Raw genomic sequence first — 15,399 nt, forward strand, 5'->3', positions numbered from 1 at the left:
CTGTTTCGTGAAGAGTTTCATGGAGATTTTTGCTTGGGATTGCATTGAATCTGTAACTTGCTTTTGGTAGGATGATCATTTTTACAACATTAATTCTACCAATCCATGAGTGTGAGAGGTCTATCTCCTAGTGTTTTCCTCAATCTCTATCTTCAGAAACTTAAAGTTTTCATTGTAAAGATTTTTCACATTCTTGGTTGGATTTATTCCTAGATATTTTTTGAGACTGTTGTGAATGGGAATGTTTCTATGATTTCTTTCTCAGTATGATTTTATAAGTGTATAAAAAAGAACTATAATAATAAAAACAGTGTTCTACTGGCACAAAAACAGACAGGAAGATCCAGGGAACAGACTAGATGACTTAGACATGAACCCATGTATCTGCAGCTACTTTGTCTTCAAGATGCAGGCATAGGAAATGACTTATCAATAGGAAAACAATTGCTCAGGAAGGAAGGCCAATTATCAACAAAGAGAACCTCCTGCAATTAGAATGCTGGTATATAGCAAAAGAAACTGTTAATCAAATAAAAAAGCCACCTACAGAGAGGAAGAAAATCTTTGCCAAATGATATAACTGTAAAATGTAAATTTGATAAAGGATAAATTTCTGGGAAATACAAAGAACTTTAAAAAATCTAAACAAGGAAACATTTTTTTAATGGTCTGAGGAGCTTAAAATAGAATTCTTCAAGGAGAAAATACAAAAGGATAACAAATAATTGTGTAGGTGTTCAACATCGGGAGCCATCAGAAACAGGAAAGTTAAATCATGCTGAGATTCCATCTTACTCTTGCAAGAATGACTATCAACAAAAATCTTTTTTTTTCAATAACAAATACCCAAGAGGGTGTGAAAGATCAAGAATACTCACTGCCAGTAGGAGTCGAAACTGGTACAGCCATGAAAGAAATCAGTGTGAAGGTTTCCCTGTAAGTTTAAAACAAAATTTCCAAATGACCCAGATACACCACTCCTGGGCGTCTACCCAAAAGACTCCATATATGCCTACAGAGGTACCTGCACATCCAAGTAATAACTGCTCTATTCATAGCATCACAGAAATGGCATCATGCAAGATGCCTATAAATAAATGAATGGATAATGAAAATGTGGTATACATCACAATGGAATGTTTTTTTATTGCCTTATTTATTTATTGTGTGTCTGGGGGCGAGATACCTGGCATAGCACACATATAGAGGTCAGAAGACATTTGAAGAAGTTGGTTTTCTTCTTCCACCATGTGGGTCCATGGAATCAAACTCAGGTTATTATGCTTGGTAGCAAGTGCCTTTACCCTTTAAGCCATCTCACTAGCCTTACATGATGGACTTTTATTCACACATCAAGGAAAATAGAATGGTAAAAAAAAATTGAATGGATATAAGTGGAAAATATAATATTAAGTGAGTTAAACCAGGATCCAAAAGACAAAAACCATGTTCTCTTTCCTATATGGCATATATACATATACATATACATATACATATACATATACATATACATATGTGTGTGTGTATAATATGTATGTACATGGGAGAATTAGGGAGGGCAGATGATTTAAAATTCTTAAAAAGAAGCACAGGAGAGGGGAAAGGAGAACTTTCAGGAGAAATTTACCCCAAAATTAAATCTCAATAATTATATCTCTGATTTATCAAAACTCAAAAAGTCATGGCTAAATTAATATCTATTATGAGAAACCTTAAATTCTTGATTATGCTATGTTAGAATTTCTGTTTAAATTACATTCAGGGGTAGTTCTCTTCTGGCATTATTGAAAATGTGGTATTCTGTTTCTGCACAATTCTCACATTTAACTATATACATTGAGTTTTATTTTTATTTTGATCTTAGTGTCTTTAATCTTTTATTAGTTGCTATTGCAAAAATGGAAATCTCCTAACAAAAGGATTACACAAAAGTCCCAGGCATATTTCCTCACTTCGATGTTTATGTCACCTGAATGGCAGTAGCAGATGGTATTGTAAGATATAACACTGAATGATTAGCATTAGAAGCAATACACTGGGTTTTCTTTACTATAACGCTACCAGTTCTTTGCTTTCCACTTCTTCCTGCTCTCTTAGACTCTGCATGATGTAAGCATCTCCTCCCAGAACAAAACAAAACTCAATAAACTCCACAGCACAGAAAATTTTTATTTCATTACACTCAGAGATCAAGGTAACTATCATATGTTCTTTATGTAACTAGCGACAGTGTTTACTATTTTCTTGGAGCAGGGGAAAGATAAAAACTTCCAATCAAACAATGTTAGGCATCCGTGAAAGCCATCCTCCACATGGTACCAGGTCACAGGGACTCCCTGGTCTTCGAAGCGCTTTTTGTAGAGCAAGGCATCATCCCGGAGGATGTCATTTTCACAGCTCACAAGAAATACCTCAGGAAGTTGAGCAATGGTCTTATCATCTGCTAAGATAGGTGAAACTTCTATATCGAAAATGTGATTTGTTTCTAGATAGGCAGCCTCATTAAAACATCCAAGAAACTCAGGTTGTGGGTCTTGACTCCAGAACCTTCTGGGGATGTTGTCAGAGCTGAGCCATTTCCTGTACTTCTTCCACTTGTCCAGAGGTACAATGGCACCTGTCGATATGGCATCTTTCCAAGAGAGGTCAATGGCCAGGTATTTACACAAAGCCATAATCATCATGTCTCTAGTAAGAAAAGGGACGTTTTTATTCTGCTGATGAGATGGTAAGCATAAATTAATGGCCTGGATTATTGGAGTAATCAGGACTTGAGCCCGGACCTGGGGGAGACTAGGGCTACTGACCAAGACCTGGATGACAGTGGCCACAGCCCAACCTCCAATACTCTCTCCACAGAGTACCACCCGAGAGGGGTCCACCCCATAGGTTTCCAGGCTTTTCAGGAACTGGATGGTGGCATTCAGGCAATCCTTGAAAATGACAGGGTGATGGTAGTCAGGAAGCTTTCGGTACCTAAGGAGAAAAGAGCAAGCACAGCAAGCCTATTTACAAAGGAGGAACTAGAGGCCATTTCATTCACCATCTTCTACTCTCAAAGGGACCAAGCCTGACTCAATCCTCAGAGTGTTCCTAATAAGCAAGCACAGCAAACCCTCATTTTTCTTACATGGACTTAAGGAACATACCCAGAGTCATGGAGGCCAGGATTCTCCATTCCCACCCACACCATGTTTCTCACTGATCTACAGATCATCAGTGAACCATACAGAGGATAATGCAAGTTCAAAGATGTTGCCTTTAGAAGCCAATTAGCCACCAAAGACCCAGAAAAGTCATTTGGAACTACTGTTACTTCTACTGGCATAGCTTTGGGGGACACCTCTCCTGATGTACTGAGCATATGTTGATCACTGTTAAAACTACAGCTCAAATTGATATTGATGCTAATACTAAGGTCTGTTCATAAACATTCCTTCCGCTGTTTATTTTCCTGCAGTTAAGTTTAAAGTATGATAGTGGGGTAGTTTTACTTCTTACTTAAGAGCTCTTAGGTTCTTCCTGGTTGCCTTGGTTACCATGAAGAAGTGACTAATAGTCAAACAGCCAGCTGAACCGCTCTTGTGCCTATACTGGGCACTTTGGACACCACACATACACCACACACACAACAACTGCGGACACTTGCCACTAACTCACAACTCTAGCTCTTGCCATTGTAACCCAGACAGCACTGTTTCAAACAGCTTGCCTCCGACTTTCTCTGCCACTTTTCATCAAAGCCAAAGGAGAGGCCCTGACCTTGATAGCCCAAAGGAGGGACCCTTTGGACTGGTACAAGAGGAACAATGTAATGATTCTTGTGAATATAATTATTCATTTGCATGAAGGTTTGTTAAGACTGGAACACATATACTTTTTTAAAAGCTATATATGAGAGTTAAATGAGAAATGTCATATGGACTCACATATTGAAACACTTGGTCTCAGTTGGTGGTGTTGTTTGGGAAGATTATAACTGTTAGGAGATGTGACCTTGCTAGAAGAAGTATGTTATTGGAGGCTGGCTTTAAAAGTCTATAGCTTCACCCTGCTTCCTGGTTTTGCTTTCTCTCTTTTCCATGTACAGTTGAGATGCATTCTGCCAGCTTCCTGCTACCATATCTCCCTCCCCTGCCCTTATAGACTCTGACCCTTGGGAAGCATAAACCAAAATAAATGCCCTCTTCCTTAAATTGTTTGTGGTCAGAGAGTTTCTATTAAAGCAACAGAAAAGTAATTAATGTGGAGCTGGTACCAAGAGTTAGGGTTGTTGCTGTGAAAATTCCAACCACATTGTTTTTTGAGGAAACCTTTAGAATTTTGGACTTTAAAAGTCATTGTGTGAATGACTGACCTAATTGGAGGCCCAAGCCATGAGAAGGGGCCCATGCCTGACACTGCCTGGAACTGGAAGGTGGATAGCTCAGAGACCTAGGGTAGAACCAAACATGACTAGCAAAAAACATCAATGAAATTATTTCTAATGATACTCTGCTATACTCATAGATCAGAGCCTAGGCAAACCGTCATCAGAGAGGCTTCCTGCAGCAGCTGATGGGGGCAGTTGCAGAGACCCACAGCCAAACATTAGGCAGAACTCAGGAACCCGCAGAGAGAGGGAGGAAGGATTGTAAGAGCCAGGGGGCTTGAAGACACCAAGAGAACACAGCTCACGGAATCAACAAGGTGAGCTCACAGGGGCTCACAGAGACTGAAGATGCAATCATGGAGCCTGCATGGATCTCCACCTTCCAGTTCCAGGCAGTGTCAGGCATGGGCCCCTTCTCATGGCTTGGGCCTCAAATTAGGTCCTCTGCATACATGCTGTGGTTGTTTAACTTGGGGGTTTTGTGGGACTGTATGACTAAGTGATTCTCCAGATGGGCGTGGTGCTCTCTAGTCTCATATTCACTTTGCTACATCTCATTCATGTACTCCAAAGTCATGGGCATCTTTCCAGGCTTCTGTTGTTTTGAACATGGTATGCCCATGTATGTGGGACCATGTACAAGAGAATCAGCATCTCTGGGATCCTTTTGGTGATCTCTAGTTAGATCTCTAGTTTGTTAAACAAACAAGCAAACAAACAAACAAACAAAACAAAACAAAAACCGTACACTACAAATGCTGCCTCGTATGGAAAAGTCATCAACTGTCCCAGGACTCTCAGGCCACTCACCCAACTGATAGCACCACTGAGTCTGTCTCCCGGGCCAGGAAATTGCACAGGCTATGGTACATGTCTGCAAGAGAAGGTCCAGAGTTGAACATATGTGATGAGAAGACAGCACTTCCCACCACAGCTCTATGAATAGAAGCTATCATAGTGAACGCGGCTGACATTCCCTCTCTGAAGTCCAGAGAATTCCAAGTGCTTCAGTCTATCAAGAGCAAGGAAAGGCAAAGATGACCAAATGGGAGAGACATTAAGGTGCAGGGGAAAGGCTGAAGTATAGCAGTGATGGGTTCTCAAGTGTGTTTTTAAGGACTTTTCTCTGAGGGAGAGAAAACTAAATGGAAAGTGGAGCCAGTCCACCACTTCAGGGAAGCAGAGTTGGAAACGAGTAGGTTTTCACAATAGTGATCCAGTTGAGCTGTGGGACACATGTGAATATGTGGCCATTGTGAAAAGATAGGAATAACCAGTGTTGTGAGTGGGAGAGAGAGGGAGTCACATTCAGTGCCAGAATAGCTCCACTCAGACATTGCTGTCCCAACCTGGACAAAGACTAATATAGAAAATATTGCCATGGGAACAACCCCACTGGCTGATGTGAGCCCCAATCTTTGCATCTACATTCTCTAACAGAAGTTCTAACTTCCACTTCTTTTGACTTTCCCCAAGAGGTCCTCATGGGAATGTGTGCAAGACTCTACCCATCATGGGGACCTTCCCCTCTCATCCCACATGGAAGCTACTTACCAAGGCTACCAAAGATGGCACCCCCTCCATGGTAGAAGATGATGCCTCTCCGAGGTTTGGAGGACATTGCTTTGGGCTGGAACAGTCTCACAGGGATTGACCCAAAATGCATATTGGTTACCACCAAGGCAGGGTCATTCTTTACGACCCCTGCATCACTAATAAACTGAATGAAGTGGAGTGAAGCACAAATTCTCAGTTTCTCTAGTATATCCCCCTGTTGGAAGAAAGGGAATGAGAATGAAAAGGTGAGGGTAGGGGATTATAGGATAGAAAGGTAGATGATGCAGCCACTTAGCAGTGTTCAGACATATTCACCATTTCTCACTTGCCTCATACATGTGCAGCAGTCTCATGGGCATACAACTGGCTTTGTACTCTTTCATATGAGGAAGGCAGTTCATGATTTTTTCTAAAAGGCCTGCACTGGATGATGATGTTGCTGGGACCCAAGTATTTCTTTCCTTTTTTTTTTTTTTTTTTTTTTTGTTGTTGTTGTTCATAGTAGTTTTTTTTTCTTTCTTTTTTTTTTAATTTTTATTTTGCAATACAATTCAGTTCTACATATCAGCCACAGATTCCCTTGTTCTCCCCCCTCCCGCCCCCTTCACCTTCCCCCCAGCCCGCCCCCCATTCCAATCTCCTCCACTCATGTGGAAATGTCCTTGCCATTTTCAGTGTTAAAAGATGAACCATTTAAGTGGTGATGACATGTATCCCCATGTGTGGATTAAGTCCACGATGGAGGGAAAGGAATCATTACCTCTCACACAGTCTCCTGAGGAGTGAGTTTGGCTGGTATTTTCTGTCTTATGAACATAGACACACTTGTCTTTCTGCTGAGGGGTGATACAAAGAAGGCCCATTGATGACACCTTGTTTTTGGGTTTCCAAACAAACCCTATAAGACAAACTACCTTCTGTTGTCTGTAAATCACCTGACCCATGGTACTGTTAGAGCATCAGAAAAAAAAATAAGACTTTGCCTGAAGGAAAACCAGTTTAGGGCTGAGTGGCAAACAGTCATTCAGAGGGACAAAGCTGAGTAGTGTCCCAGACAATAACACTAACCTCTGTGTCCCAGTTAGCTGTCAACTGACACATCCAAGTGTTGCCTGAGAATAGATTCACCTGATATATTGCAAGATCAGATTGTCCTGAGGAGATAACTGTGTGGGATTGTCTTGATTGTTAATTGATGTAGGATGGTTCAGTCCACTATAGGTATCGTCATTCCCTGGCCAGATGGTCATGGCTATATTAGAAAGCTAGATAAGCATGAGCTTTTGCGCAAGCCATCAAGCAGTGTTTCTCCATGGTTTCTGCTTCAAATTCCTGTTTGAGTTCTTCACCTGACTTCAATGATCAACAGTGACCTGAAATAAATCCTTTCCTCCCCTAAATAATTTATGGTCAGAGGGTTTCATCATAGCAATAGAAAGGAAACCAGAACATTGACTGTCTTTTGCTCTCTGAATGACTGTACCCAACCTGAGATGCTAAAGACAGTTTTCCAGAAGTGTCAAAACTCAATGTAACCCACAGTGGTTATAGAGGACCCTTAGCCTGTGTATGTCATTAGCAAAAGAAGTAACATGATAAATTAGGGATGTGATATGGGATCCACAGCAGGGATGAAAGGCCCCTACACATTGCCAAAATGTTTTTTTTTTCTTGTCTGTTTTCATTTATTTATTGGGAAAGAGGGGTAATGCTCATGTAAAGCTGTCAGAGGACAGTTTAAAGTCAGTCCTCTCCTTCCACCATATGGGTCTCTGTAGCAGATTTTTTTCTGTGTCCCACCTGGGCCATGATCAAGACAAATCTCTCTCACCTGCTGGTCCTATAGTGACTCAGACTCAAATAAACATATGCAGGCTAATATTATTTAAAACTGTTCAGCCATTAGCTCAGGCTAACTATTGACTAGCTCTTACACTTAAATTAACCCATAATTTTTATTTATGTTTAGCCACGTGGCTTGGTGGCTTTTTTCAGTTTTGCCTTTACATCTTGTTTCCTCTGTGTCTGGCTGGTGACTCCTGACTCAGCCTTCCTGTTCCCAGAATTCTCTTCTCTGTTTGTCCTGCCTATACTTTCTGCCTGGCTACTAGCCAATCAGCATTTTATTTCTTAACCAATCAAAGCAACACATTCACAGCATACAGAGTGATATCCACAGCAGGTCTCAGGAATTAAACTCAGTTCATCAGGTTTCATGGCAAGAGCTTTTGCCCAATGAGCTAATTCATTGGCCATTCCAATATGATTTTAAGCTAATATGTTTATTCTAATATTTGCTATTATAAACTGTAGCCATATTTCAGGAAACATTGCAGGGTCTCACAGTGTATGTGCTAAATGCATCATAGTCACTGGCTTGTATCCTCTAAGGACTTCATGATCAGGATATTTCTTTGTCATATGGAAAACAGCATGGTGAGCTAACAACAAAGGTTATAGCAGCTGACACTTACCAGCTACCTATAATGTGTCAGTACCAGCCCAGGTAGTTTCAATTAGCAACTTGCTTGACTCTTCTAAGTCACAAGAATTTGCTCTGTGACAGAATGGGAAACTGAGGCATGTCAATGTTTAAACGTCTTGTTCAGAGTTGTTCAATATGATGTAACTGATGAACTGGAAAGAGTTTGGGGTTGGAATAAAACAGGCATGATTTCAAGTCTGATACCTACTGCCAGCTACCTGGAAAACACCAAGCATTGTCATAGAGCTCCAACCTCCCTTGTTTGCAAATGAGAAACTGATGTTCATGGATGTGACCTAAGGAGGAGGTAGGGAATCAGTAGACCTTGTAGAAGGTCTTACTGATAAGTCCCAGAGGACAAGCCCTAGTTTCTGGTTGAATGAATTTGTTTTAGTCCAGAGTCCAGCAGGGTGCCCCAAAGTATTTCCTTCATGGGCAGACTTCCCAATAGGGGACTCAAATGGTTCTTTTCCTACTGGAATTGGAAGACAATGAGTCAGCCTACAACACAGAGGTGACCTAGTTCCCAAACCCATGCTCTCAGCTAATTCCACCAGGACCAGCAGCATCTCAGCTCTGAATACCTTAACATCAATTTGCTTCTCCCTGGCCCAGGTTAGCTCCATCTCTGCACATGTTCCCCATATCCTGTGGCTCATCTAACCACCTATCTTTCCCTGAGAGACTCTTTTACATGGCCCAGGCAGATGGCTTCAAATGACTTAAGTATCCAAGTTTGGGGATCATATTCTTGAAAAAGCCACCCTTTCTTGTAGGAATAACTGCTTCTCCCTCTGAGGCCTTCACTGTACTATCAGACTTCCATAGGAATCACCTGAAACTTTATTATAAGTATATGAACATCTGCACATCTCCCTTCCACCAAACCAGAGGTCTCTGGTGGGAATGATTACATTCCAGTTGTTGTGGAATATTATTTAAAGATGTGTTACACTTGTTTATGCTGTGGAGTATTTGGTCTAATAAAAAGCTGAACCGCCAATAGCAAGGCAGGAGAAAGAACAGGAGGGGCTGACAGGCGGAGAGAATAAATAGAAGGAGAAAAAGAATGAGACAAGAAAGAGCAAAAGAGATCTAGCACCAAAAAAATAAAGGGGCCAGCCACCCAGCCACACAGCCTGCCATGGAGTAAGAGTGAAAGTAAGATTATGGAAGTAAGGAAAGGAAAAAGCCCAGAAGCAAAAAGTAGATGGAATAATTTAAAGTTAAGAAAAGTTAGCAAGAAACAAGCCTCTGTGTGTGATTAATTTGGGAGCTGGATGGTGGGCTCCCCAAAAGAGCAAAACAACCAACAACACCAGTGGATTCTTAGTCTCTGCCTCTAGAATAATAAAACCTTATTCAGGAAGTTTGTGTAGTGTCACAGTACAGCTTTCTAAACTTCATGTTCTCCAAAGCTATGACATAGGTCATAAATGTATATTGTTTTGAATGGACATCTTCCATGGCTTGGAACTAGGGCAGGGATGGAGTGCCAAGTAAGATTATAAATATCAATATAACTGTATCATTATTGAATTACAAATACACAGTATCTCAGGAGATACTGAAACATTCTTAGAAAATGGTCTTTAAAACCAATCTTGTTTCTTACCTCTCTCTCTCTCTCTCTCTCTCTCTCTCTCTCTGTGTGTGTGTGTGTAGATATATGCATATATTATGTATATGTTAGTGATGGATGAAAGCCTACTGTGTCACACATGCTGGACAAAGGCTCCAGCTCTGAACTGCACCATCCAACGCTTTACATCTTATAGTAGGGCTGGATCCATTCACAGCAACCTTCAAATCAATGACAACTTTGGGGAATGCTGACTCTGTCTCTAGGGACTTGTAAGACACTAGTAGTGGTGTTTGACAGAGTCCTTCACATCCAGCTTTGTGCAGCTTGATTTCAATGCTTTGTTTATTTACTCATCACAGTGCTGCTGTGGTATGTCTTTCTGTATGCTATGAATATATATTGTTCCTATTGGTTAACAAATGAGCTGCTTTGGCCTATGACAAGGCAGCTTAGAGGCAGGCAGAAAATCCGAGGAGAAAGACAGGAAGAGAAAGGCAGAGTCTGAAAGGAGATGCCAGCCAGCCACCCAAGGAGCAAAATGCCAGAAGACTGGTAAAACCATGGAACATGTGGCAAAACATAGATTAATAGAAATGTGTTAATTTAAAATTTAAGAGCTAGCTAGCAAGAAGCTTGAGCCATAGGCCATCCAGTTCATAACTGATATAAGCCTCTGTATGTTTATTTAGGACTGAGTGGCTGTGAGACCAGGCAGGACACAGGAAAACTTCTGACTACACAGTGCTCCTAGAAACACCTCCTCCCTTATTTCTTTCTGTTTTTGTCTCTTTGATACAGGATCTCATGTGGCCCAGGCTATTCTCATACTCATTATATAGCTATGGCTGACCTTAACTCATTATCTTCTCTTTTCTGCACACAGCACTGGGGTCACAAGCCTGCACCATGTCTGGACTAAAAAGTCTCCATTGTGCACTTCATTTTCCAGAAACAAGAAAAAGGTAAAAAATTGGAGACTACAAAGCTAATTTTTCTTGCATCTGGTACTCAAACTCATGTTTTTCTGAGAGCAAGAGTAGGCTCTGATTTGAGAACTGTAGAATTTTTCCAGATGTCTTTCTTCTCCTTAAACCTCTTATTTCTTCCTCATCTACATCTTCAGTACATTAACACACCTGGATTTCTTCTTGTGCACCTCCCTCTTGGACAACATGTATGCTGATATTTTAATTGTACTGAAATGTGATTTTATTTGTCTGTTAATAAATAAAGTTGCCTGGGGGTCAGAACTAATAGCAAGCCATAGCAGAAGCTGGGCGGGGTGGTGCACGCCTTTAATCCCAGCTCTTGGGAGGCAGAGATAGGTGGATCTCTGTGTGTTCAAGGATACAGCCAGCATGGAGACACATGCCTTTAATCTCAATACCAACCATAGAAGACCTGGAGGTCTGTACAGACAGGCAGTGATGAGGAGGTTGCTGTGGGATGGTCTGTATGTCAAATGTGTTGCTCTGATTGGTCAATAAATAAAACACTGATTGACCAGTAGCCAGGCAGGAAGTATAAATGGGTCTAACAGAGAGGAGAATTGAGAGAACAGGGAGGTGGAGGGAGACACTGCCAGCCGCTGCCATGACAAGCAGCATGTGAAGATGCTGGTAAGCCACAAGCCATGTGGCAAGGTATAGATTTACAGAAATGGATTAACTTAAGATGTAAGAACTAGATAGCTAGAAGCCTGAGCCATTAGGCCAAACAGTTTAAATAATATAAGCGTCTGTGTGTTTATTTTATAAGTGGGCTGTCAGACTGCCGGGGTTTGGCAGGACCTGGATAGAAAACTCTCCAGCTACAGGAGGTCATGTGGTTGGGTTTACAACCAATGAGAAGGCAGAACAGAAAGTCTATAAAAAAGACAAACAGACAGGAAGTAGCTCTCTTGCTGAAGAGGACAGCAGCAGCAGTGAAGGGTAAGGCTCTTAGCTCTGACCTCTTGGGCTTTCATCTCTGCATTGGCTCTATGTTTCTTATTTAACAAGACCATTCTTCTACAAGCATGCCCTAGGGGCTTTGGGCTGAATAGAAGAGTCAGGGTCCTCCTATGTGGAGCACATCCTGCAGAACCAATCCTAGATCATCATCATTGCTTCTTCTGTGAAAATCTTTTTCAGCTGTCAACTGTGAATGTTTAGCTTAGGGGTTATTTTTGGTTTTTTATTTAAATTTTGGAGAATTTTATACATGAGTACAGTATTTATATCATTTCTACCCCCCTCTCTCTACTCCATTCCCTGTTCCTCATCACTCTCTTTCAAATCTGTGACCTCTTCTTATTATTGTAATACACACACACACACACACACACACACACACACACACACACACACGGCACATGCATATATAAACCCTACTGGGTCCATTTAGTATTGCTGTTATGAACACATGTTAGGGCTTACCACTTGGGAATAGATTACTTATCACAGAGCTTGCCCCGGAGAAAACTGATTCTCCCTGTCTATGAAGCCACTGATTACCTGTGGTGATATACTATGTATCAAATAAAGCTTGCCTGAGGGTCAGAGGACAGAGCCAGCCACTAGATTAAACATAGAGGCTAGGCAGTGGTGGCACACACCTTTAATCTTACAACTCAGGAGGTAGAGATCCATCTGGATCTCTGTGAGTTCAAAGCCACCCTAGACTACATGGATTCTGTCTAGGAGAGAAACAGAGCCAAGCAGTGGTGGCATACACCTTTACTTGGAAGTCACACGCTTTTAATCCCAACACTTGAGATCTCATGCCTTTGCTGCCAGTGTTTGAGAAGCACGCACACCATTAATCCCAGCACTAGGAAGAAAGTGAAATGGCTGGGTGGAGAAAGGCATATAAGGCATGAGGAGACAGGAACTAGAATCCTTTTCAGTCAGAAGATTTGTGGAGATAGGATCTCACCTTCGATTTGGCCTGAAGATTCAGTAGTGGTGAGAAGTTTCTCCAGTGACTTGTTCCTTTGTCTCGCTGATCTTTCAGCATTTACCCCAATATCTGGGTCCAGGTTTCTTTTTATTATAAGACAATTTAATATTCAAGCAACAATTACCTGTAGCTCTTCATCTAAGGTTGAGGCCTTGTGAAATTTCCCTCGTCCACATTGGCATGGCAACTGGTATTGTCACTATGCAGGTCTTTTTTAGGGAGTCATATCTCAGCCATAGCTGAGATTTCATGGGTGCAGCTTCCCCGTTGTGTCTAGAAGACACTATCTTGCAACAAGCAACCTGTCCTATGTCTCTTACAATATCATCAAAATTCAGAGAATTGGGGCCTATTCTTAAAGAGAAACACTAATGGTTAGAAAGATCCAGGTGTCTGGGGTTATTTGGAGGTCCAAGGTTCTCATTTGTGGTGCTGAGACTCTAGCCTGCTGTGGGATAATGCCCTTGTACATTGGTTTAATAAAATGCTGATTGGCCAGTAGCCAGGCAGGAAGTATAGGTGGGGCCAGCAGAAGAGAAGAATGCTGGGAAAAGGACAGCAGAGTCAGGAGTCACCAGCGAGACACAGAGGAAGCAAGATGTGAAGGCAGAACTGAGAAAAGGTACCAAGCCACATGGCTAAACATAGATAAGAATTATGGGTTAATTTAAGTGTAAGAGCTAGTCAGTAATAAGCCTAAGCTAATGGCCATACAGTTCATAATTAATATAAGCTTCTGTGTGTTTACTTGGGTCTGAGAGACTACGGGGCTGGTGGGTGAGAGATTTGTCCTGACCGCCGGCCAGGCAGGACACAGGAAAGCTTCAGCTACAGTAGCCTAGCCTGAAATTCTTAGTCTTGCTTATTTCTCCAATGCTCCATTTTTCCTCAAAAAAAAAAAATCCCAACAGCACAGGAACATACATTTTTACCACTTACCAGAGCCTCTAAAGACATATGGCCTGAAATCTAATGCTTTCACCTACCTATGAGAAAGATGCCATTGTCCCATAAGGATTTTGAGACACAGGTTAAACAAGAGGCCCTCCCAGCCCATGAAAGCATAGCAGAAATGCTCATCAGACAGTCTGGTGGAGTGCTTCTCACCCCTTTCCTCCCCACCTCTTCCCTCTCAACAGTCCCCTGGGCTAATAACCATTAACTGGCCACTATCAAGTAATCTCCCAATATAGGAGCATCAGGGCTTTTTCAAATTGCCTGCTTCCCATATTCTTTTCATATGTGATGCACTCATTGACAGGTGCTGGCCCCTGACCCCAATCTCGAGCCCTAAACCTGGCACAGAGCTCAGCTGTCCAGGGCAGCAGGGCTGAAAGGCTGAGGGACTATCGCACGCATGATTTGGTCTGCAAACAATACCTGCCCTGTGCTCAGGACAGAGTTGAACAAGTTAATCTCAGGCCTCAGGATTTCTCACATTAATGCCAAAAGCACCTAGAGACAGGCACATGGGAAGAACAGAAGGAGGGAGTTGTGGCTGACGGGTGTTGGTAGAACCTCTCAGACGATGAGCCCTTGGTGGGCAGCAGCTCCATATGAATTCACTTGCAACACCCAGAAAAGAGCCCAGTAGACAAGTGTGGTGGCACAACCTGTAATTCCAGCCCTGGGGAGGCAGAAGCAGTGGGCTCAAGGCCATGCTGGACTTATCTCAAAGGGAAAAGAAAAGTGAGGAGGGAAAGAAAGGGGAAATGAGTGAGAAGAAATAACGGAGGGTCGGGGAAGAAAGAGGAAACATAGGAGGTTCCTCAGATTCTGTCTAGTGGGAATCTAGGAAGAGGAGAGGGAAATGAAAAAAGAAAGAGTAAGATACAAACAGCATCCCCAATCCACGGTGCCCCCAAGAGCAAACTCACCAAGGCCATTATGAAGAGCATCAGACAATGCAAAAACCTGAACTTGATTGGATGTTGTAAGGAGGAAGGAACTTTTGCTGTGAGAATATGCTTAACCACAGCCCATATGAAGAGTCCCAGTAGGAATGTGGGCAGCCCCACCAGCAGCAGCAGCCACAGGACAGCCATGGTCCCGAGATCCTTAGGAGCTGCTGTCCTGATAAACTAACTTCAAAAGCTGTGAGAGAGACAGCTAACCTGGTCTTATATACTGCTTCTTCCAGGTGACCGCTTCAAGGATGCCTGTGAAGTGACCTGTAACCTGGATAGCCACGTAAACAAGCCAAAGAGAACAGAGGAACTTATTTACTGAGGAACAAGAAGAACAGGAAATCACATCTGGTCCACCAAGGTAGATATGAGAGGTAGATTTCCCATAGCATTGTGAGACTCTTATATATCTCAGCAACTGAGGATACCAGGAAGAGGTCTGGTATGTCTTAATGTCCTGACCCTTCAACTGTATCACGAGAGAAGTGTCCTCTTCCACACCAGAGCCTGTCTAGGGTGGGCAACGCACATCTTATTCCCAACTCCTTAGTTT

At 42.2% G+C, this 15,399-nt stretch overlaps 1 protein-coding gene across 2 annotated transcripts; it reads right to left on the reverse strand.

Annotated features, from left to right (window-relative positions):
• Nucleotides 1-2,201: 2,201 nt before the first annotated feature.
• LOC131905300 (arylacetamide deacetylase-like 4) lies at nucleotides 2,202-14,984 on the reverse strand. 2 transcript variants are annotated; one of them, XM_059256270.1, is made up of 4 exons: nucleotides 14,817-14,984; nucleotides 5,972-6,143; nucleotides 5,183-5,246; nucleotides 2,202-2,976 (listed from the first exon to the last, which is right to left on the reverse strand). In XM_059256270.1, the coding sequence occupies exons 1-4, from the start codon at nucleotides 14,982-14,984 to the stop codon at nucleotides 2,202-2,204; spliced, it is 1,179 nt and encodes a 392-aa protein (XP_059112253.1). The 2 variants fall into 2 exon arrangements, with proteins under 2 accessions (XP_059112253.1, XP_059112252.1); XM_059256269.1 differs by having other exon boundaries at nucleotides 5,927-6,143.
• Between the last annotated feature and the right edge of the window lie 415 nt (nucleotides 14,985-15,399).

This window comes from Peromyscus eremicus, chromosome 2 (assembly GCF_949786415.1).
Source record: "Peromyscus eremicus chromosome 2, PerEre_H2_v1, whole genome shotgun sequence".
NCBI lineage: Eukaryota > Metazoa > Chordata > Mammalia > Rodentia > Cricetidae > Peromyscus > Peromyscus eremicus.

Coding starts and splice junctions, on each gene's coding strand:
- LOC131905300 (XM_059256269.1), bottom strand. CDS start 14,984: ATGGCTGTCCTGTGGCTGCTGCTGCTGGTGGGGCTGCCCACATTCCTA. Junction 5,247..5,926: donor TGCCATCTTTGGTAGCCTTG/GTAAGTAGCTTC, acceptor CTTCTCTTGCAG/ACATGTACCATAGCCTGTGC. Junction 2,977..5,182: donor TCAGTGGTGCTATCAGTTGG/GTGAGTGGCCTG, acceptor TTTTCTCCTTAG/GTACCGAAAGCTTCCTGACT.